Source organism: Myotis nattereri (assembly GCF_964212035.1).
Source record: "Myotis nattereri genome assembly, chromosome: 11".
Lineage (NCBI taxonomy): Eukaryota > Metazoa > Chordata > Mammalia > Chiroptera > Vespertilionidae > Myotis > Myotis nattereri.
Genome location: NC_138086.1, coordinates 69933681 through 69954840, shown reverse-complemented (window position 1 = coordinate 69954840; position 21160 = coordinate 69933681). Strand labels below are relative to the sequence as shown.

General features: G+C 39.6%; 1 protein-coding gene across 2 annotated transcripts in view; it reads left to right on the top strand.

Annotated features, from left to right (window-relative positions):
• Positions 1 to 21160, top strand: part of SRPK2 (SRSF protein kinase 2) — a 138486-nt gene that overhangs the window by 72738 nt on the left and 44588 nt on the right. For both annotated transcript variants that reach the window (XM_081101785.1, XM_081101784.1), the window contains exons 3-5: positions 19661 to 19769; positions 20476 to 20563; positions 20797 to 20886. In XM_081101785.1, coding sequence (XP_080957911.1) covers positions 19661 to 19769; positions 20476 to 20563; positions 20797 to 20886 — 287 coding nt within the window. The remainder of the gene's footprint in view (positions 1 to 19660; positions 19770 to 20475; positions 20564 to 20796; positions 20887 to 21160) is intronic.

Sequence of the window (21160 nt, the reverse complement as noted above, 5' to 3'; positions counted from 1 at the left end):
TTATATACTCTTGGAGTTTATGGTATTTGAATTTTTATCAAAGCATTGCATTCATGTATCTTAAAAATTGCCACTTTAACAGTGCTGGTGACAAAAAGCAGTTAAAAGACGTTTTAGAAAATGGAAAGACCACTTTAGACCAGGAGACGTGTGTATGTATCGCTGAAAGAGCATTCCTGGCGGAGAACATCAGGGAACTCTGTGAGGTGCTGGAGAAATGTTTTCTTGTATTGATTAGAGCAGCGGTTGCCATCCTTTCGGACCTCACGGACCACCAGTGGTCCACGAACCACTGGTTGGCGACTGCTGGATTAGAGCATAGACATTTGTCAAATATCAGGGAATTGTGTACATAAGATACCTGACTTTCATTCTGTGTAAATTTTATTGCAGTTTAAAAAACTGCAGTAGCTACCCCTCGCTGGTGTGACTCAGTTGAGCGAGCACTGAAAGGTCTCCAGTTTTATTCCAGGTCAGGGCACAGGCCCAGGTGGTGTGCTCAATCCCCAGTAGGAGGCATGCAGGAGGCAGCCGATTGCTGGGGTTTTTTTTCCATTTCCCTTCCTCTCTGACTCTAAATTCAATAAAAAACAACAACAAAAAAACATACAAAAAAGTGCAGTAGGTAGTTATATCTAGATTATGGGATTTTTATAATGTGTGTATACTTTTATCTCTGTCTTGTTTTCATGTTTTCTCTGTTGAGCACATACTTCTTTGTAAATAAAAAAAAGAAATGTTTAAAAAAGAAAAACTTAGCAGTGAGGAAACACTGTAGATTTTGAACAGGGAAGTGATTTATTTAAGAAAGATTAATTTGTGAATCTTGGCCGGAACTGGTTTGGCTCAGTGGATAGAGCGTCAGCCTGCGGACTGAGAGGTCCCGGGTTCGATTCCGGTCAAGGGCATGTACCTGGGTTGCGGGCACATCCCCAGTGGGAGATGTGCAGGAGGCAGCTGATCGATGTTTCTCTCTCACCGATGTTTCTAACTCTCTATCTCTCTCCCTTCCTCTCTGTAAAAAATCAATAAAATATATTTAAAAAAAAAGAAAAGAAAGATTAATTTGTGAATCTTGAATGATTGGCTTTGGAGAGAATATAGATAGAGATAGAGATAGAGATAGAGATAGAGATAGGAGAAGAGGACAAACAAATTAAACAGCATCACAGCGGTAGCATTTTATCATTTGATAAACAATTGAATGTAGAGAGTGACAATGAAAAACTTAATTCTTGAACCCTGGGGTGACTAGAAGAAGGTAGTGATGTCTTCTGTGAATCTTTTATTAAAAATAGACTTTGAATTTTTAAACTGATGATCATTTCTTTTTTGTTTTGGATATTGTTCAGCTACTAAAAAGCTCAGAGCCAAATGTACAACCCACCTCAAACAAGTGGACAATAACTTACAGCACTGAATTCTTCGTCCTAACTTCCCCACAGCGTTGTTCCATTTTATTTTTGCTGGGCTACTTTTTCTTTTTGCCCCAATTTCCTTCTAATTTTGAATCTTGTATTGTGGTTGTATAAACTGCCTCAGTTCCTTATTGGAAAGAAATAGATTTGGCACTATTAACAGGGACAGTGAAATCACAGTTGGTCTGGGGAAATTTTGATGAGTTTGACTTTATTTATTAGAGTTTAAAGAAAATGGTGATGATAGGAAAAAGGCAGCTAGAAATATGAATCTGGGGCTCAGAAGAGAGGACAAGCAAATGGTGTCGTAAAGAATTTAGCATTGCTTCCAGATAACGTCCTTGGAAGTAATCTCGAAGTCCTTGAAATTTCCTGCCTTTTAAGTGTCCTTTTTAAAAATATTTTTTTATTGATTTCAGAGAGGAAGAGAGAGGGAGAGATAGAAACATCAGTGATGAGAGAGAATCATTGATCTGCTGCCTCCTGCACTCCCCCCACTGGGGATCAAGCTTGCAATCCAGGCATGTACCCTGACTGGGAATCAAACCGTGACCTCCCGGTTCATAGGTTGACGCTCAACCACTGAGCCACACTTGCTGGGCTTAAGTGTCTTTTTTAACCCAAGGTGGTCATGCCAGATAGTCTAAAAAGGTGATTTGTGGTAGGGGCTTTTGGACGGTGTGTGGACCGAAGTCAGCCACGTTGCTAGTCCACTCTGTTACATAATGGAACCCCAATAAGAACTGTGGACTCCACGGCTGGGGTGAGCTTCTGGTTGGCAGTACTCCGTGTGCACTGTCATATATCATTGCCTAAGGAATTGACTGTCCTCACCTCACCTGGGAGAGGAGGACTGTCTGCTCCACATTTGGGACCCTTCTGATCCTGCTTTGCATCTCTTCCCTTGACTGATTTTAATCTGTAATTCTTATGCTATAATAAACTGTAACCACGAGTATAACAGCCTTCGGTGAGTTCTCACAGATTATTACTGATTGAAACTGAGCATGATGTTCAGAACCCCCAAACTTGCAATTGGTGGTCAGCAGTGAGGGTAGTTCTTGGGACTCCTCAACTCTTTAAAGCCACAGTTATTTTGACTTTTGTTACAATAGCCAGACCTGTTTACTAATGAATACCAGTATCCATTGTTATACTCGTTGTGCAATGAGAATAGAGACTCAGAAGACAAATAATTTGCCTGAAACTGCTTATGGAGCAGGCTCTTCAAGCAGCTCAACTATGATGCTTTCTCTTAGCATTCCTCTCCAATATGAAATCATTCGGCTTTCTCCACACCAAAGGAATGCCCAAGTCTGAACCAAGTGTGCATCCTGGACCATCTGCCTGGCTGAGCAGAGGTTAACCTCCTTTTTGGGACTCCAACCTCATCAGAGGCTGAGTTAGTTTGGGATTCATGTAACCTATATGGTAGGTCAATAAATCATAAAAATACTCATCCTCAGTACCAACTTGGTTACTAGCATTTTGCATTTAAAGGCTTATGTTTGAAACTTTACATATTTAATACAACATTGTTTAGCATCAATACAGAGGATATGTTCCACGCTATTTTATTTGTTCATCTAAAATTTTTAAATATTGCAGTTCTGTCAGAAGTGGGGTCTTGTGGACTCTTCCTGAACCGTACACAAGTATTACAGATTTGATAGGAAACAAATCGTAGGTAAGGGCTGGGTATTAAGTGAATAAAAGAGATGCAGAGAGGCTGTTCAGTGACCAGCCTTTGAGAAATTTGATGGAATACAAGAGGAGAAAGAACAAGTTGAAAGAAACAGACCTAGCAGTCAGGGACCCAGTCTCTCCAGCCACCCCACAGCCCTTCTCCCTTCTCCACTTTTCCCTGCAATCTTTGTTTTTTGTTTGATTGTTTTCATTTTTAAGTCATTTTTATCTTTCAGTTACAGTTGACATACATTACTGTGTTAGTTTCAGGTGCACACCCCAGTGACTAGACATTATATAACTTTAGTGATCATCCCAATCAATCTTACACCCATCTGACATCGTATGTATTTACTCGAACATTATTGACTATATTCCCTGTGCTGTAATAAAGAAGTTTCAGATTTTATTAAGAGTCTGTTTTTTGGGTTTTTTTTTTAAACCTGGCCTGGGGTGAGGGAATGGGGTCCATTTATATTGACTAGGCAGCAGTAATTGAAAACTTGCTATTTTCCCCCTCATACAGTTTTTTTTTTTTTTTTAAATAATGGCCATTCTCAAGATCATTTGTATTTATTTATTTATTTATTTATTTTTTTAAAAATATTTTATTGATTTTTCACAGAGAGGAAGGGAGAGAGATAGAGAGAGTTAGAAACATCGATGAGAGAGAAACATTGATCAGCTGCCTCCTGCACATCCTGTGCCCGCAACCCAGGTACATGCCCTTGACCGGAATCAAACCCGGGACCTCTCAGTCCGCAGGCTGACGCTCTATCCACTGAGCCAAACCGGTTTCGGCCATACCGTTTTTTTTTTGTTGATTATGTGAAATTAAACCCTTTAAAATGTACAGCTCACTGGTTTTTAGTATATTCAGAGAATTGTGCAACTACTGCCACAGGGTATTTTTATTACTCCCTCAGGAACAACAACAACAGCAACACATGTTCATTAGCGGTCACTCCCCATTTCTCCCTCATCCCAGTCCCTGGCAAACACCAACATACTTTCTGTCTCTATGAATTTGCTTATTCTGGACATTTTATATAGCTAGAATCATACAATATGAAGTCTTTTGTGGGTGAGTTCTTACCACATTTTCATATTGTCCCGTCTTGCACCATGTATTAGTATTGAAACCTTTTTATACTGAGTAAATTGCTATGGGTGGATATATCACATTTTATTTTATTTATCTATTTATCAAATAATGTACATTTGGGTTGTTTCCACTTTTGGCTATTATGAATGTGCTATTTATGAACATTTGTGTATGAGTTTTTGAGTGGGCCTGTTTTCATTTTTCTTTGATGTTACACCCAGGAATGGAATTGTTGGGTTGTATTGTAACTCCATGTTTAACTTCTGGAGGAAATGTTTTCCCAAAGCAGCCACATCATTGTATATTCCATTATCTATATGTGAGGGTTGCTTTCTCAAACTCCTTACCAATACTTACTCTCTTTTATTTTAGCCATCCTAGTGATATCTCATTGTGGTTTTGATTTCCCAAATGATTATTGATGTTGAGTAACTTTTAAAATGCTTATTGGCCTTTTACATATCTTTTTTGGAGTTGCTGTTTGTGGTATGTGTGTATGTGCATACACACACATGCACATACATACAGACTCACATGCTCTTATTGCTGAGGTTGTGGTTCATGATAACACACGTTGTTTTACTTATGAGGTTCCATGAGAGAGAGTTTTCCTCAACTCTCAGCACCTGGAAAAGCGGTACTGCTCCTAATTTGTTATTAATCTTCTTAACACTGTGAATGCTATGTGCCACTATTTCCTTGTTGGCATAGTTTGAGATGGGTAAAGGCTGAGAAAGGGCCAGTGAACCTATGTATGGGGAGGGTTCCTAATGACCCATCAGTTGGGGCCAGTCATGCTAATATCAAGGTGTATTTGAGAAAGCATAATCGATTCTTTGGTAAAGTTTAGCAATGGAATGAAAACTGTAGCTTGAGGGGCGTCAGAGATGGACAAGGGAGAGTTGGTGTTAGGGCAGGATACCTGAGCTTATTTCTAGGCAGAAGAGAAGAAATCTGATGAGAGTTTGAAGGACTTGCAAGGGAAGGAATTAAATGAGTCGGTTTTGGAGATAATGGGCTAGTCTTGAAAAAATTGAGATCACATCTTTTTTAGAGAATGATGGAGGAGATTTTGCATAGATGCTGTGGAAAGTAAAATAAGGATTGTTCTGGTTATTGTTGCATAATGAATTATCCCAAAACTTAGAAGCGTTAAGCCAACTTTTCATTTTGCTTATGATTTTATGGATCAGGCATTTAGAAAGGGCAAAGTTTGTGTGGTTTACCTATGCCTCATGATATCTGGGGCCGCCACTGAGACCTCTCAAAGGCTTGAGGTGACTCAGTGTCTGGGGACTAGCATGATCTGAAAGCTCACGAACATGTCTGGCCCTGGGTTTGAAGGGCTGGAAGAGTAGGACTGCCAACCGCAGGCCCTCCTTACGGCTGTGCTTCTTTACTGCATGGCGTCCTCAGAGTCAGAGCCCCAAGTGGATGCTTTGCTGCCTTTTACAACCAAGTCTCAGAAACCACAGTCGCTTCCACTACATCCTGCTGGTTCGAAGCACAGCAGAAGCCCGCCACATCTACAAGGACGAGTGCAGTCCTTTTTTCAGTAGTAGAAATCCAGGCTTCTAGGAAAGCAAGTGGTTTGGAAGATACAACAGTTGCGGCCTTCTTTGGAGAATACAGTCTGTCAGAAGAATGTCACAAGAAATTAATAGAAAGATGTTGCAGATTCCAAGTATATTTAGGTATGTTTAATTTTTTGTATAATTATGTCACTGATTTTCCTATTAAAAGTAATTACCTGTAATACTCTTCTTGGCTGGCATAGATTATGTAAGCCCTAAGACCAAAGTTCACTAGCTGTATCTAAATTGCTTTGTTGGGTGCCTAACATAGGATTATGCACAAGTTGGTACATGAGTTACACTTTCTGATGATGATTAAACTGGAAAGCTATAATTACTCTTGGATTGTAAAACTAGGTGGGGCTTTAGAATGAGGCTCAAAAGTCAGTTTTAATTTCCATATATATATATGTAGGAGACCTTTACTTACTGCATTTGTAGTCATTTCTCTCTAAGACCTGTGTTCTTTTACCATTTTTTTTTATTTCTTTAGAATAATTGAGAATTGGATTATTGACAGTGGTATTATTTTTCATTTTTATAGAAGATGTAACATACCTGGGAACGTGCCTGTAATTGTGTGGTTGAATAAGACATTGCTATGTGCTGTGATACACCCTTGTACCCTCTTGATCCCATGGGAGCCTAAAATTACAATAGGTCTTCACTTCTTGAAATAAGTTAATCTTTCAGTTATGTTTTTATGTCTGAGTGTGTATAATTATGGCCTTTGGTTGTAAGTAGCCAGTGAACTTCTTTCAGAGTTCTTTTAGTTTAGCTACTAAGAGAATTTTTTTTTTAGTTGTAAAAGAGATCTCAGTATTTTTCAAGTGTCTTCTGACTTCTGAATTTTCCATATATCCAACTAAGACTTTCTCATTCTAAGATCAATTGTTTCCCAAGTTTATAATTTAATATATTGTACTTTTACGTATCCAGAATATATAAGAATCAGGAAATGAGTCCCAGTCCTAGCTGGTTTGGCTCAGTGGGTAGAGCACTGGCCTGTGGACTGAAGGGTCCTGTGTTCGATTCCTGTCAAGGGTACTTGCCCTGGTTGAGGGCTTGATACCCAGTAGGGGGCATGCAGGAGGCAGCAGATCAATGATAACCTCTCATTGATGTTGCTATCTCTCTCTCCCTTTCCCTTCCTCTCTGAAATCTATATATATCCCAAATCTTTGAATACAAATGAACACTGTCCAAGTTCATATACTGAAGCTCATGTTTACTATGGAGAGAACCCCCATTTAAAATCTTAGATGTCTATTTACTCTTCCCTTGCTCACAAAGCAAGTAGAAGGCTTAAAACAAAAAAGAAGAGCATGTTCTCCCTCCTAGAGCACACCTGTGCCTTTCCCTCCCCCCTCCTCTTCCCCCACAGGCATCTCCTAAACTCCAAGGGTCCCCACGAGACTTGTAACCAGAGGAGCAATGGGCAGCAGCAGCTTGTCTGGGCTTACCCCTGAACCTGTCTCCAAGGCTCCCTTTTCTCTGACTTTCCGGTAAGCTGAAGGCAGCCCCACTTTGGCTCACTTCTGTCACCGTGACTGTTTCTCAGTGAGCCAAGGCAGTCCGCCTAGGCTCTCTCCTGTTGCATCTTCTGTCCTAAGCCCTTCCTTGTTTCACCATCCCCAGCTTTAAAGCTGAGTCAATATGTTTGTATTCATTCAAACTGACCTTGATTTCTAAACGTCATATATGTCAGTGGTCTCCAACTGATGGTCCATGGACCACTGGTGGTCCATGAGGTCCGAAAGGTTGGCGACCACTGATAGGTATAACTAACTCTTATATATATGAAGCCCTGAGGAATATTTTTCTCATGGGCCCACTGAGAAATCTGTTAAAAAAAAAAAAGTTCATACAATTAAAATCAATGCAGTCACTGATATAAAGACTGATTTTAGCCCTGGTCGGTGTAGCTCAGTTGGTTGGAGCATCGTCCTATACACAGAAGGGTCTCAGATTCGGTTCCCAGTTGAGGCACAGACCCAGATTGTGGGTTCGATCCCTGGTTGGGGTGCATATATGAGGCAACCTCTCAATTAATGTTTCTCTCAGATCAACAAAAATATATCCTTAGGTAATGATTTTTTTTAAAAAAGGACTGATTTCATTAATAGGCAAAATTAAATCTCTGGAATATTTATTGTACAGCATACTATTAAGTAGGAATATTAATTAGACAACCAGATGGACTTTAAACAATTTGTGTATAGTTTCGATAGACTGCATTTTTTCAGTTTAAAGGTAAAATTTTTATAACAAGTGATTTTAATGGAGCAATGGTCTAGATTCTTCTATCAAAGATATACCGAAGGAGCAAAATGGCACTGTATATTTAAGAAACAATGCAGAGTGTTGGTAATGGATACAAAATGGGTCCATTATCTCTCTTAGTTGTGAATTCTGAGATTTGTAGGGTATTAGTATGTTCAAAATAATTTCAGTGAAATTGGACTTTTAGTTGTTGGTATATGTATGAGAAAACTTGTGACCCAGGTTACAGAGTCAAGTACATCGAGACTTGGTCTCCTGAAAACAGCCACTAGCCCCTTCTGATCTGATGTTAACCTCTATGCATTTTAAGGACTTCACTGCACACCCCCCCTCGCCCCCCCCCCCCCAGGTGCATTTAAACCAGATTGAGAAATGATTCAGGCTTATTCTAAAATATAGAAATTAGGCTTTTAGATTCTGGCTTGCCCCAGAGAGTAGTGTGACTTGCATTTCCACTGTGGGCTCAGTCAGTCTTGAGGGAATCTTCTAGAAAAATAGGAATGTCAACATCAGTATATTTTAGAAAAATTTTGCTGTAGCTATAAAGTTATAGTACTAAAATGACAAGAAACCTTGATTATTGATTATAAGGCAGAAGAATTCCTTTATTTTTATTTGATTTTTGTTTAGAATCAGATTCCAACTTTGTAAATGTATGGAGCTATCAGTGTACTTTAATCTCCTAAATGTTTGTGGGTCCCATGATTGCTGTGTTCAGTATTTTATAAACATTCCTCTTCTTACCAGCTTGCCTTAAGTACACACATTTTAATTTTGCAGTATAATAAAAGTATAATTGTTCTGTGCACTTCCCTTAGCAGTGTTTTTATATGATACTAAAAGCCCAGTGCACGAAAATTTGTGCACTTGGGGGTCCCTCAGCCCAGCCTGCACCCTCTCGCAATCCAGGACCCCTCGGGGAATATCCGACTGCTGCTGAGGAGGCGGGAGAGGCTCCCACCACTGCCACTGCACACGCAGCTGCAGCCTTCATCCCAGCTTATGGCTGAGCGGAGCTCACCCTGTGAGAGCGCACTGACCACCAGGGGGCAGCTCCTGCATTGAGCGTTTGCCTCCCTGATGGTCAGTGTGCGTCAATAGTGACTGGTCGTTCCTGATCGTTCTGCCTTTAGGATCCATTTGCATATTACCCTTTTATTATGTAGGATTACTTGAGTTGCATTTAGATTATTAGTTCACTTTTTCCCCCATCTGGACATGATAAATTAAGGGAAATTGTCTTAAGGATATACTGTATTGTTAAAACTTTTTCACAATTCACAATGAAAGTCTAAACGTGAAACTCTCCAAGCTCCTCACAGTTAGATCCCAATGTGCTACTGTTCTTGTTTTCTTTCTTAGCATCAAACAGAACTCTATATTTTACTGTAAACATGCTTTCTCACTATTATAATTTTCCTCGTATTATCTTTTTTCTTTTGTTTTTTTCTCTGTTTTTCTGTTAGAGTTAACGTAGATTAATTTTAGCCCACATTTTACACAAGTAAAGCCTTTCCCACTTCTCCCTCACATCCTACCACGGAGTAGAGAACCACCTACCTCACATTCATTTCTGTCTGTCTTGTGTCATGTTCTTGTGCTTTCTTGTGTATTTGTTGCGATTCAGGTCCTATATGCTAGGAATACTGTCCCTCTCCCCAAAGTGCTTATAATCTCCTGGGAAAGACAAATGAGAATATGAATAATTAAAATACATTGTATGGTGTTGTGTAACAGAGCATAAGGAGGCATTATGGAAGTGCATAAGAGAAGCACAGGAAGGAGGGAGGCTCCTCCTCAGCCAGGAAAATCAGGAAATGTTTTCCAAGAGGGAGCCTTGTTTGAGCTTGTTTATTGTGAGGGATTAGTACTGTTATTTGTATCCTAACACTTTACATACTTGAGACATTTTACAAATAAATATATAGAATACAATAAACAAATAGATGAGGAAAATATATAGTAGAAATAATTAAGTAAAATCAGATTAAGGTTAATACATACAGATTTAGTCATAAAGATATGTATAAATTGGGAGTGTTGCAAATTTGCCTCTGGGTTTCTTAGTCATCAAAGCAAGGAAGGAAATGCAGTGATTTTAAGACTTAAGAGTTTTCATAAGATGAAAACAAACCAACCACTCTAAACAAGACTGATTCCAAAGATAAATTCATCACAAACCAAGACTTTTCTGAGATTTTTAACCTTCTTGCAAGCCAATAAGTTAGTTGGCCACAGTTTTGTGGGTGCTTAGATGGGAAACTCCTGGGTCAAAGACAAAGGACTTGATTACTCACAGCACCAGAAGCAGCCTGAGCTTCATGTTCATACTGGTTTCCCTTGCCCTCCAAATCCAACAAGAGCCATGTGGAGGCAGGCCTAGGTGGGTGCTTTGCTCACCGTGGGTTTGTATTGTAGCTAAGGCACTCTAAACATAGGAAATCCCAATCCTTTATGAGCCAAACCTGCCCACCTTTATTCACCAGGGAGATGTTTATTATACTGGACAGCAGACCAGCCTCTTCTCTTCTCTAGAGAATGATAGTATGTCTCTTTTCCAAGGTGATTCACCTTAGAAACCTTTGAAAAATCATTTGTAACAAAGGCCATCGATGTCTCTGTTTAAAAGATTTGCAGAAGTATGGTGGGTTCTGGATCAGGTTCTCTCCTGAGGTTACAGTCCAGCTGTCAGCTTGGGCTGCAGTCCTCTGAAGGCCTGACTGGATCCGAAGCATCTGCCTTCCTGCTCATACTGGTGGTTGTGGGTTCCATCCCTCACTGCTGTTCACTTGACCCTTCAGCGCCTTGCCACAAGGGCCTCTCCATAGGGCAGTCTGCTCACAGCAAGGCAGCGGGCTTATCAGAGAGAGCACCCAAGATAGAAGCCAGTCTTTATCACCAGTCTTTGTATGTCTAGGGAAGTGACATTAAATTTGAATGTTGAAAAGTCTTGATTCTCTTATTTTAATGTTTGGCTAAATCATTGATAAAGAAAAGTTAATTTCTTTCTCTTCATTGATATTTGACAACTAAATCATTATCGTATGTGGAATATCAAAAACCTTTTGTTAATTGGGCTATCCTGATTAATTAGATTACACTTTGGGACAGTTTTACTATTTTAAATAGGAATAGCCAGTACTCTCAACCCTGGCCTGCTGACCCCTTAATCACAGTGGGGTGGGTAATGACAGAAGAAGAGTAAACACTTATGAGGGCACTTAGTATGTCCAGGTATGGTTCTGAGTGAGGTAGGGGCAAGTACCCAGAGAAATAAAGTAATTTGCTCAAAGTCTCCTAGCTAGTAAATGCCAATGCTACGATTTAAATCAGCATTCCTGAATTTAAGTACCAGTCTGTATAAGTAATTGACAGTTGGCAAAAGCTTGAAATTCTCTGTTGGCCTTTATTAACATTTCAAATATGCAAAGTTTCTCAATCTATGAATTGAACTTAAATCTCTGTAGCCCTCCTGCAAAAGTTGTTTTTTGCATACATGATATTTATCTTATGTTCAAGTGATTTTTGTTGTTACTTCCTTAGATTCTAGATAATGGGAATCCTGTCTTTTGGAGCATTTCCCTTTGCTCTGGTTTTTCCCCTAGAGCTCTCTCTTACTCATTAGTGTTACAGGAACATTAGATGAAGGAGAGATTAATTTACACGTAAGAATTTTCAATGACTATTTTTCTGACTGACTGCTTTTACCCCCCCCCCCACCCCCCCCCACACACACACCACCCCCAAGCCTCAGTCCTCTAGAGTTTAATAGTTGTGTCTGAGGATTCATTATTGCTAATTTTTTTTCAGTGGATTGTAGGGCTTTTTTCCCTGCTTTTTTTTTGTATTTAGTATTGTTAATGTTTCTACTGGGGTGTGTGTGATTTAAATTGCACTTTAAATTACTAATAATGAGAATAGTGTATTCTTAGATTTCAACATTTTTATTTGATCTACAAACATTTTTCACAACTTGAGATATGGCTGTCAAATTTTAGGAAGTATATATGATAAAATTTTAAATCTACAACATATCCTCATATTTGTTTTGTAACCTAAATTTTGGTTACTGAAGACTGGTTGTAAAATTTTGTTTATGAAGGCCAATTACAATAGGTTCTTATGAATCATTGATAGTCAAACCATTTTCAACTTAAGCAATACTTTAGCTGTTTTCTTTTTTTTTAATCTTCACCTGAGAACATATTCACTGATTTTTTAGAGAGGGTGGAAGGGAAAGGGGAGAAAGAGAGATCAATGTGAGAAAGAAATATAGATCTGTTGCCTCCCACACATGCTCTGACTGACCAGGGCTAGGATTGAGCCCGCAACCTAGGCATGTGCCCTGACAGGGAAATTAACCCAGAAACTTTGCTCCAACAAACTGAGCCACCTCTCTCCTCCCCGCCCCCTCCCTCACCTCCCCATAGGTATGACCACTTAGTTCAGTTCCATTTGTTCAAAAGTCTGTTCTTTTCCAATTTAACTGCCTTTGCACCTTTTAATGAAATTAGTGCTTTATATTTTTATATGAGTATTCAAATTAGTTGTCACTTTCTACAACAAACCCTGTTGGAATTTAGACTGAAAATAAAATGAATCTAAAAGTCAGTTTGGGGAGTGCCGGGAGCCGGTCCGTCCTTGCTGTTTCAAAGGACCTGGCATATATGGCATACTGTTCTTAAAATGTTTGCTTACCTTCTTGGCACTATGTGTTTTAACCAAGGTCTCCTCTCTGAGAAAGGTTGTTTCCCCAGGTAGGGATTTTCCCCTGAAGTTAGGGAGGGAATAAAACCCCTCAACTAAGTACCAGGCGGGTAATTAATCACTTTAACTACGAACAATCATGCTTAAGCTACATAATCTTTACTCCCTGGAATGGAGATAAGAAACGCCCTAACCTTTGTAATAGAGATTGGTAGGATTGAATCAACTGGTATAAATACAGATGTAACAAGACAGCAAGAGACAGAACTTAGAACACAGAACTTAGAAGACAGAACTTAGAAGACAGAACCAAGAAGACAGAACCTACACAGAACCTAGAGACAGAAGAACTTCGCTGGAGAGAACATGGCAAAAGATCCTGGACTGAACCTGACTACAGAAATTGGCAAGAGAGCCTGACTAGAACCTGGTGACTGAACCTGGCTGGAGAACCTGGACAGAATCTGGCTAGAGAACCTAGCGAGGGAACATGGCTACAGAACCTGGCTGGAGAACCTGGAGAACCTAGCAAGAGAACATGGACACAGAACCTGGCTGGAGATCCTAACCAGAACTTCGCTGGAGATCCAGAGCAGAACCTCTCTGGAGATCCAGACCAGAACTTGGCTGGAGAACCTGGCTGGAGAACCTAGCAAGAGAACATGGACACAGAACTTCACTGGAGATCCAGACCAGAACTTGGCTGGAGATCTTGGCTGGAGATCCTGGCTAGGCTGCTGATCAACTGAACACTGTCTCCGTGTCCTTCCTTCTTCGCCGACTCCGTCTACGCCTTTGGGAACCCCTGGACATGCTGGGGAGAGTTGGCATCTGAACAATATTGAGATTTCTAACCCATGAACTCTATTTATTTAGGCTTTCTTTAATTTCCTTTAGCAGTGTTTTGCAAGTTTTCATTGTTCAGGTTATTCTCATATTTTTGGTCAGGTTTATCCCTAAGTATTTCATATTTTGTATGCTATTATAAATGATATATTTTTAAGATTTCAATTTCCCACTGTTTATTGCTGGTATGTAGAAATACAATTGGTTTTTATATCTTGAGCTAATATTTTGTTACCTGACTTTACTTACTTATTAGTTTAAGTAGGTGGTTTTTTTTGTTTTGTTTTTTCTTTTGCAGATTTCTTCAGCTTTCCCTTTTAGACAGTCCTGTTGTCTGTGAATAAAGATAGTTTTATTTCTTCTTTTCCAGTCTGGATTATATTTATTTTTTTTGCCTGATTATACTGCCCAGAACTTTTAAGTACAATGTTAAATAGAAGTAGCTTCATTCCTGGAATAGACCTCACTTGGTCATGAAATTTTATCCCTTTTATATGTTGTTTAAATTAGATTTGATGAAATTTTGTCTAGAGTTTTAGTATCTACATCATGTGGAAAATTGGTCTATAGCTTTCTTAAAATGTCTTTGCCAGGCTTTGGAGTAAAAAGTAATGCCAAGTTCATAGCACGAGTATGGAGTATTTCCTCCTCTTTAGTTTTCAGGAAGAATGTTACTACCCCCCTCAACCCCCCAGTAAATGTTTGGGAGTCCTGCCCAGTGTTGCTTAGTTGCTTGGGTGTTGTTCCATGCACCAAAAGGTTGCCAGTTCAATTCCCAGTCAGGGCGTATGCCTGAGTTGAGGGCTTCATCCCCAGTAGGGGGCATGTAGGAGGCAGCTGATCAATGATTCTCTCTCATCATTATGTTTCTCTCTCTCTCCCTCTCCCTTCCTCTCTGAAATTAAAATAAAAAATAGTATAGGTAGAACTTTACAGTTTTCTTGGGTGTGCTAGGGGACTAGGAGTTGGAAAAGTAGCCAGGGCAGTGAACTTAATGATTACTTAACAGTCCATTCTTGTTCTTTCTTGTTTGTAATGCAATCTAATTTTTATTCTTTAAGAAGAAAAAGAAAACTTATAGGTAATAAAACATCAACTCAAACCCTAAGTCGTCGTATTCTTCCAGTGCTTGATGCTTTCTGGAGTTCTGCCTGATGCCCTGAGCAGTTCCGGGCCAGCACTGTGGTTGTCCTGTGTCCTGTACTGCCCTCTGGTCCTGCAGGAAGGAGAGGAGGGGGTCTTTGTCTTGTCTGTGACTGTTCTCAACGTTCCTTATGTGCTGGACACTGTGGTGGGCCAGGGGCTGTCCACTGCTAATAGTCATTCTGATGTACATTGTTTGCTAATCTCAGGGGATTGGAGAATTTCTGAGCGTGATTGGAGTGTCTGTTTTCTCTGATTTCTGGGGTGTTGGGTACTTGTGTGGTCTGCCCTGGTAGCATGAGTGTTCATTACCATTCTGTGAAAAGAGATTGAAAAATGGTCAGAGGAGACTTGTTTTCTGTTGTGATATGTGAGTTTAAATATAAAAATTATAAAATATAAATTTGTATGTCAAGTTTTCAAAATAGAAGGATATTTATTTAGCACTTTGAATTGTTTTTATATTTGTATTTAAAAATTTTTATGTTTCTCTTGTTTAGTTGTCCTATTTTTAGGCACAATATTCTTAGCTATCTTGTGGGCTTCTGAGGTAACTGGACTAAGTAATTTCTTTTGTTCAACTTTCAAAGTCCCATTGAGAAAAGGAGCATTTGTGTGATTACATTGAAAAGAGTGCTCTTCTATTTTTGTTCACCTCTACACACTGTGGCTGTTTTAGAATTCAAATCTGAAACATACAATAGTGATAGAAGTTTCTTTTCTTTATGTCTAATTAAATTGTTTTCACTCATGAGTGGGGGATGTGGGGGCAATGGGGGGATAAGGACACATATGTAATACCTTAATCAATAAAGAAATTTAAAAATTTGTTTTTAAATTTAGACTGTAATGTTAGCAATACTATACAGTTAAGTATTAAACGGCTTTTAATTAAGCTATCAAGTGTTCCTTGTGGACTAAGACTGTCCTCCAGTTGTTAAATATGTAGTGCATTTCTTTCTTTTATTTTTTAATCCTCACCCAAGGAAGAAAGAAACATTGATACATCGATTGGCTGCCTCCTGTATGTGCACCGACCAGGGATGGGACCTACATTTGGTATATGGGACGACTTGCACTAACTGAGCCACTTGGCCAGGGCTGGAGTGCATTTCTTACTGGTGAACAGGCCATGGACTTAGGAGTCAGCCATTTTCCAGCCCTAAACTATTGCTTACTGTCTCTGAGATTGTGTGTACTGCATCAGTGTAGAAATAACACCGTCTGCACTGGCCAGTGTAGCTCATTAGTGTGTCATGCCTTGCACCAAAGTGTTGTGGGTTTAATTGCCAGTCAAGACACATACCCAGGTTTTGGGTTCAATGCCCCGTTGGGGCATATATGGGAGGCAGCCGATCTCTCTCTCTCTCTCTCTCTCTCTCTCTCTCTCTCTCTCTGAAAGACATATCCTTGGGTGAAAATAAAAGAAGGAAGTAGGTATTATTTCCTATTTCTTTGTGCTGTGAAATGTTACTAGTTCTTTGGAGAAATGGGTTCATTAGCAGATATGTCTGGAATTGGCAGCCCGCTCTCCTCTCAGAGGCTCCCGCTGTGTGTTAAGTGGCTCTGAGAACCACTTTGGTCAAGAAATCTGCTTTGTTTAAGTTCTTTCTCATTTCCCAAACAATTTCTCCTTTCTTCCTTTCCCCTCCTCTGCTTCCCCTGTGGAATACCTACAACATATTTTAGTTAATTTCATTATTATTTTTTTCAATCTCCACCTGACGATATGTTTTTATTGATTTTTAGAGAGAGGAATGCAGAGAGATGGGGAGAGAAAACATTGATGTGAGAGAGGAAAACTATTGGTTGTCTCCCCCACACGCCCTGCCTGGAAATTGAACCGAAACCTTTTGGTGTATGGGATGATGTTCCAAGAAAGTGAGCCCCAGCCAGGGCTATTTTAGTTTCATTGAACTTGGTTTTGTGTGCCTAGGAGAGTGCTCCTAATTCATACTTGAAAATGATAGTTTACTTTTCTTCCCTCTTAGTATTAATTTTAATGGTTTAAAAACTGTAAATTCAGAGCCTATTTTAATTTTAGTTTAACCTTCTAAGGAGGTAAGCCATTTTTTCTTTCAGTTTTATTGAGATACTAGAGGCCCAGTGTACGAATTCATGCACAGGTGGGTTCCCTCAGCCTGGCTGGCGATTGGGGCCAATTGGGGTATTGGGGGCTGGCCAGCCAAGGAGTGTCTGGCACTCTCGCCCAGTTCCAATCAGTCAAGACCCCAGCAGCAAGCTAACCTACCGGTCGGAGCGTCTGCCCCCTAGTGGTCAGTGCACGTCATAAAGACTGGTCGAGTGGTTGACCAGTCAACCGATTGGTCGGACACTTAGCATATTATGCTTTTATTATCTACATATATATAAAAGTCTAAGTGACCATCACAACTGAATGGATGACCGAACAGGCTGCGTGGGGCGACCAGGCCGGCAGGGAGGTTAGTGAGGGGACGACCAAATGACTGAGCAGCAGGTTGCAAAGATGGCGGCGCCCACAGCCAATAAGGAGGGAATATGCTAATTGACTGCCACGCCCTCAAAGATGGAGGTGCCCAGTCCCCTCAGCCCTGCCTCCAGATCCACCCAGTCCCCTTAGCCCCCCAGCCGCCCAGGGCCGCTCGAGGCTCAGGTAACCAGGGCCGGCTGAGGCTTGCGCTGCCGTCAGTGGCAGCAGCACAGGTGTGATGGGGTGTCACCTTCCCCTGATCGCCTGGTCGCCTCCCACCCCTGAGGGCTCCCGGACTGTGAGAGGGGGCAGGCTGGGCTGAGGGACCCCCCTCCAGTGCATGAATTTTCATGCACTAGGCCTCTAGTATAGGATAATTGACATACAACATTGTGCAAGTTTAAGGTGTAACAGCTTAATGACTTAACATGTGTGTATATTGCAAAATGATTACCACAGTGTGTTCTGTTAACACCCACCCTTCCATTAAATAATTTCCTATTTTCATGTATAATTTACTACCTTTTAGTTCATATTTTTTTTACCCAAAATATTGTTATACACTTTGATATTAAAATCCAAGGAAAACAAGTACAGTGGTATGAGAGTAAGAATCTTAGAAAATGTGTCTACTCAAATTTTTGCTTCATTAATTCAACACAATTTAAGTATTTATATTCATAGTATTTCTTGAAGTATTATTCCTAGCCCTGTGAAAGTTACAGATGGATTAAAAGAATTGGCTTAGGTACTTCCTGCACCTGCTTTGAGCTGCTCAAAAATAGGCACAAACCATCTATGTCTTCTTTTTAAAATTTGTTATTGAATTTATAGGGGTGACATTGGTTAATAAAATTACAGGTTTCAGGTGTACAGTTCTATAATACATAATCTGTATATTGTATTGTGTGTTCACCATCTAAACTTGTTTCTTTCTGTAACCGTTTATCCCCCCTTTATACTCTTCTATCCCCCTCCATCCCCACCCCTCTTTCCACCATACTGTGGTCTATGTCTATGAGTTGTTGTTTTGTTTCTTTTTGTTAGTTTGTGGGGTTTTTTCCATAATCCCTTCATCGTTTTCATCCAGACTGTCCTCTGATAGCTGTCAGTCTGTTCTCTGTACTTCTCTGTCTTAGTGATTTATAAGAATTTTGCAGATTTAAAAAAAGGAAAACAAATTTAAAAAGGGAAAATAGCATCTTTGCAATAAAGAAGTGGTAAATGCTAAGAGAGTATAAAATAGAAAAGTATTATGTTTGTTTCAGAAAAATATTGAAAAAGATACAGAGAATAAAATATAGATTAAAAGAGTGAAAGCAATTTTATATCAAGCTGTTTGTTGCTAACATCGTCCTCCTAGTTTTTTTTTTGTTTGTTTCACAGAAATGCTATATTATACATGCTACTTTGTAGCCTCCTTATTTTACTTACAAATGCAAAGTGAAGGCCTTTTTATGCCAGATGTCTGTGAAGGACCCTTCCCTCCCCAAAAGTCTACCTTAACATGATACAGCCTCCCTCACTCTCTAACCTATTTCCAAGGCAGGAGTTTGAAGTTGGAGGAAGAAGGGCGAGAGGAGCAAGCTATGTTGGAGGGTGAATTGCACCAGTGGGGTCCCTTAGCCTGGTCTACAGGATCAGACCGAAACCGACTCTTTGACATTTCCAGAAGGGTCCCGGATTGCAAGAGAGTGCAGGCCAGGCCAAGGGACCCCACTGGTGCATGAATTTGTGCACTGGGCCTCTAGTGGACGATCGAGGCTGGGAAGGGATGCGGGAGGTTTGCCAGCAGGAGGGGGTGGTGGGGGTTGCGTGGGAGGGTTCCAGGGTGTGTCCCGATCAGCCGGACGCCAGCAGTAAGCTAACCATTCGGTTGGAGCATCTGCCCCCTGATGGTCAGTTCACATCATAGTGATCAGTCGACTGTCTCCTGGTGGTCAGTGCACATCATAGCAAGTGGTTGAGTGGCCTTAGCATATTATTAGCATATTACACTTTGATTGGTTGAATGAATGACCAGACACTTAGCATATTAGGCTTTTATTATATAGGACTCCTTGTTAGTGTATGCAGAATTATGGAGGATACCCAGCCTTTATTTTGGTGAGTTATATTGTACTGACCTAACAAGATTGGTGTTTAACTTATAAGGTTGTTTGGAAATGTCAGGAGCTAGTGTGCATATTATTTACACCTAGACTTAAATATAAAACCTTAAGTAAGTGTTATGAAGTGCTGGGTGGTTTCTTGCCTTTCTAATTAACTTAGTAGAAAGGCAAAGGACACTTTTGATGAAAATTCTTGAAAAATGTTACACTATTAAATATATTTTAATCTGATTTTATTATTTGCAGCTTTCTTTAATGGTATCAAGAACTGACAAAAGAAGAGATGATATTCTGTTACTATTTTTTGAAATTATTATTTTTTTTTTAAATAAAAGGTGGATATCATCCAGTGAAAATTGGAGACCTTTTCAACGGCCGGTACCATGTCATTAGGAAGCTAGGATGGGGACACTTCTCTACTGTCTGGCTTTGCTGGGATATGCAGTAAGTGTTCTTTGTCATTTGTTATCTTGATTCCTGGCGTATTTGTCATCTTTATTTTACGACAAGCTATGGCTGAGGGCACAGCTGCTTCTATTGTGCAGTGTTAAGTGCTTCGCACAGGCCTGCCCTGTCCTAGCTAAACATTTCCCCCCTCAGTTTGAAGTTCATTTTCCTGTTATCTTAAAATATTAACTTTCCTCTGCCTTTATATCTGAGGCTTATTCATTGAAATTATAGCAGGATCATAGTTTTTCCCAAAAATTTATCCATACCAAAATACCCCACAACTCATTTACATATAAATTAACATATAGACCTTCCAAATCAGTGGTTTCTGATTCCTTTTTAAAGCTATGACCTATAGCATGAAACGCCATTGCAACCCAATATAAATATGCATTTGTGTTTGTGTGTTTTGTTTGTTTTGTTTGTGTGTGTGTGTGTGTGTGTGTGTGTGTGAAGTGAAACTAGTGTTACAAGATACTTACTCTCATTATATGTGATGAATGACATTTTCTAGTTTACCTCATTTTATGAGGAAAAAAACAGAAACAATTATAAGGGATTATTCTCCTGCTGAATTATTGATCCACAATTTGAAAAGCACTGTTTTAAAGGAAAGCTTATTAAAACTTTGAATATATTGGGTAAATTTCATTATAATGATCACTTCTGCTTATATTTTTTAAATTTGCATTTTCCAAAGGGGGAAAAGATTTGTTGCAATGAAAGTTGTAAAAAGTGCCCAGCATTATACGGAGACAGCCTTGGATGAAATAAAATTGCTCAAATGTGTAAGTACTGTAAAATCTTGAATGATAGAAGACAAATTAATAACTTAAAATTTTACAAAGGGATTTTTCTGGGTTTGATGAAATTAAAATTGATTTTATGTTTTATAAGTTCAAATACTGAATATTTTGTTTTAAAAAACACATCACCTACATTAAAACCATTTTGGTTGGTATAATGGAAATCATTTTCAGTCATAAACACTTCTGTTTTTGACTTATTTTTCTTTCCATAGGTTCGAGAAAGTGATCCCAGTGACCCAAATAAAGACATGGTAGTACAGCTAATTGATGACTTCAAGATTTCAGGCATGAATGGAATCCATATCCTTTCTGACACTGCTGTTGCTTCCTAATGGCTGAATTATACTGTAGTCTTTCTTATTGCTTTTGAAAAATTGGAATGTGTAAGCCCGCTTAAACTTGTGCTTGCTCTGCTTTGTGGTTCTCCGCATAAAGCCTCTCATATAGTCCCGGAGGGCTGGACAGTGATATGTCTGGAGTGCTCTTCTAGGGCTTTCGCGGGTTTTGGTGTAGTAACATTTTATAAAATTATTTTACATCACTTGACCTGATTCTTGCATGGAATTATTAATCTTT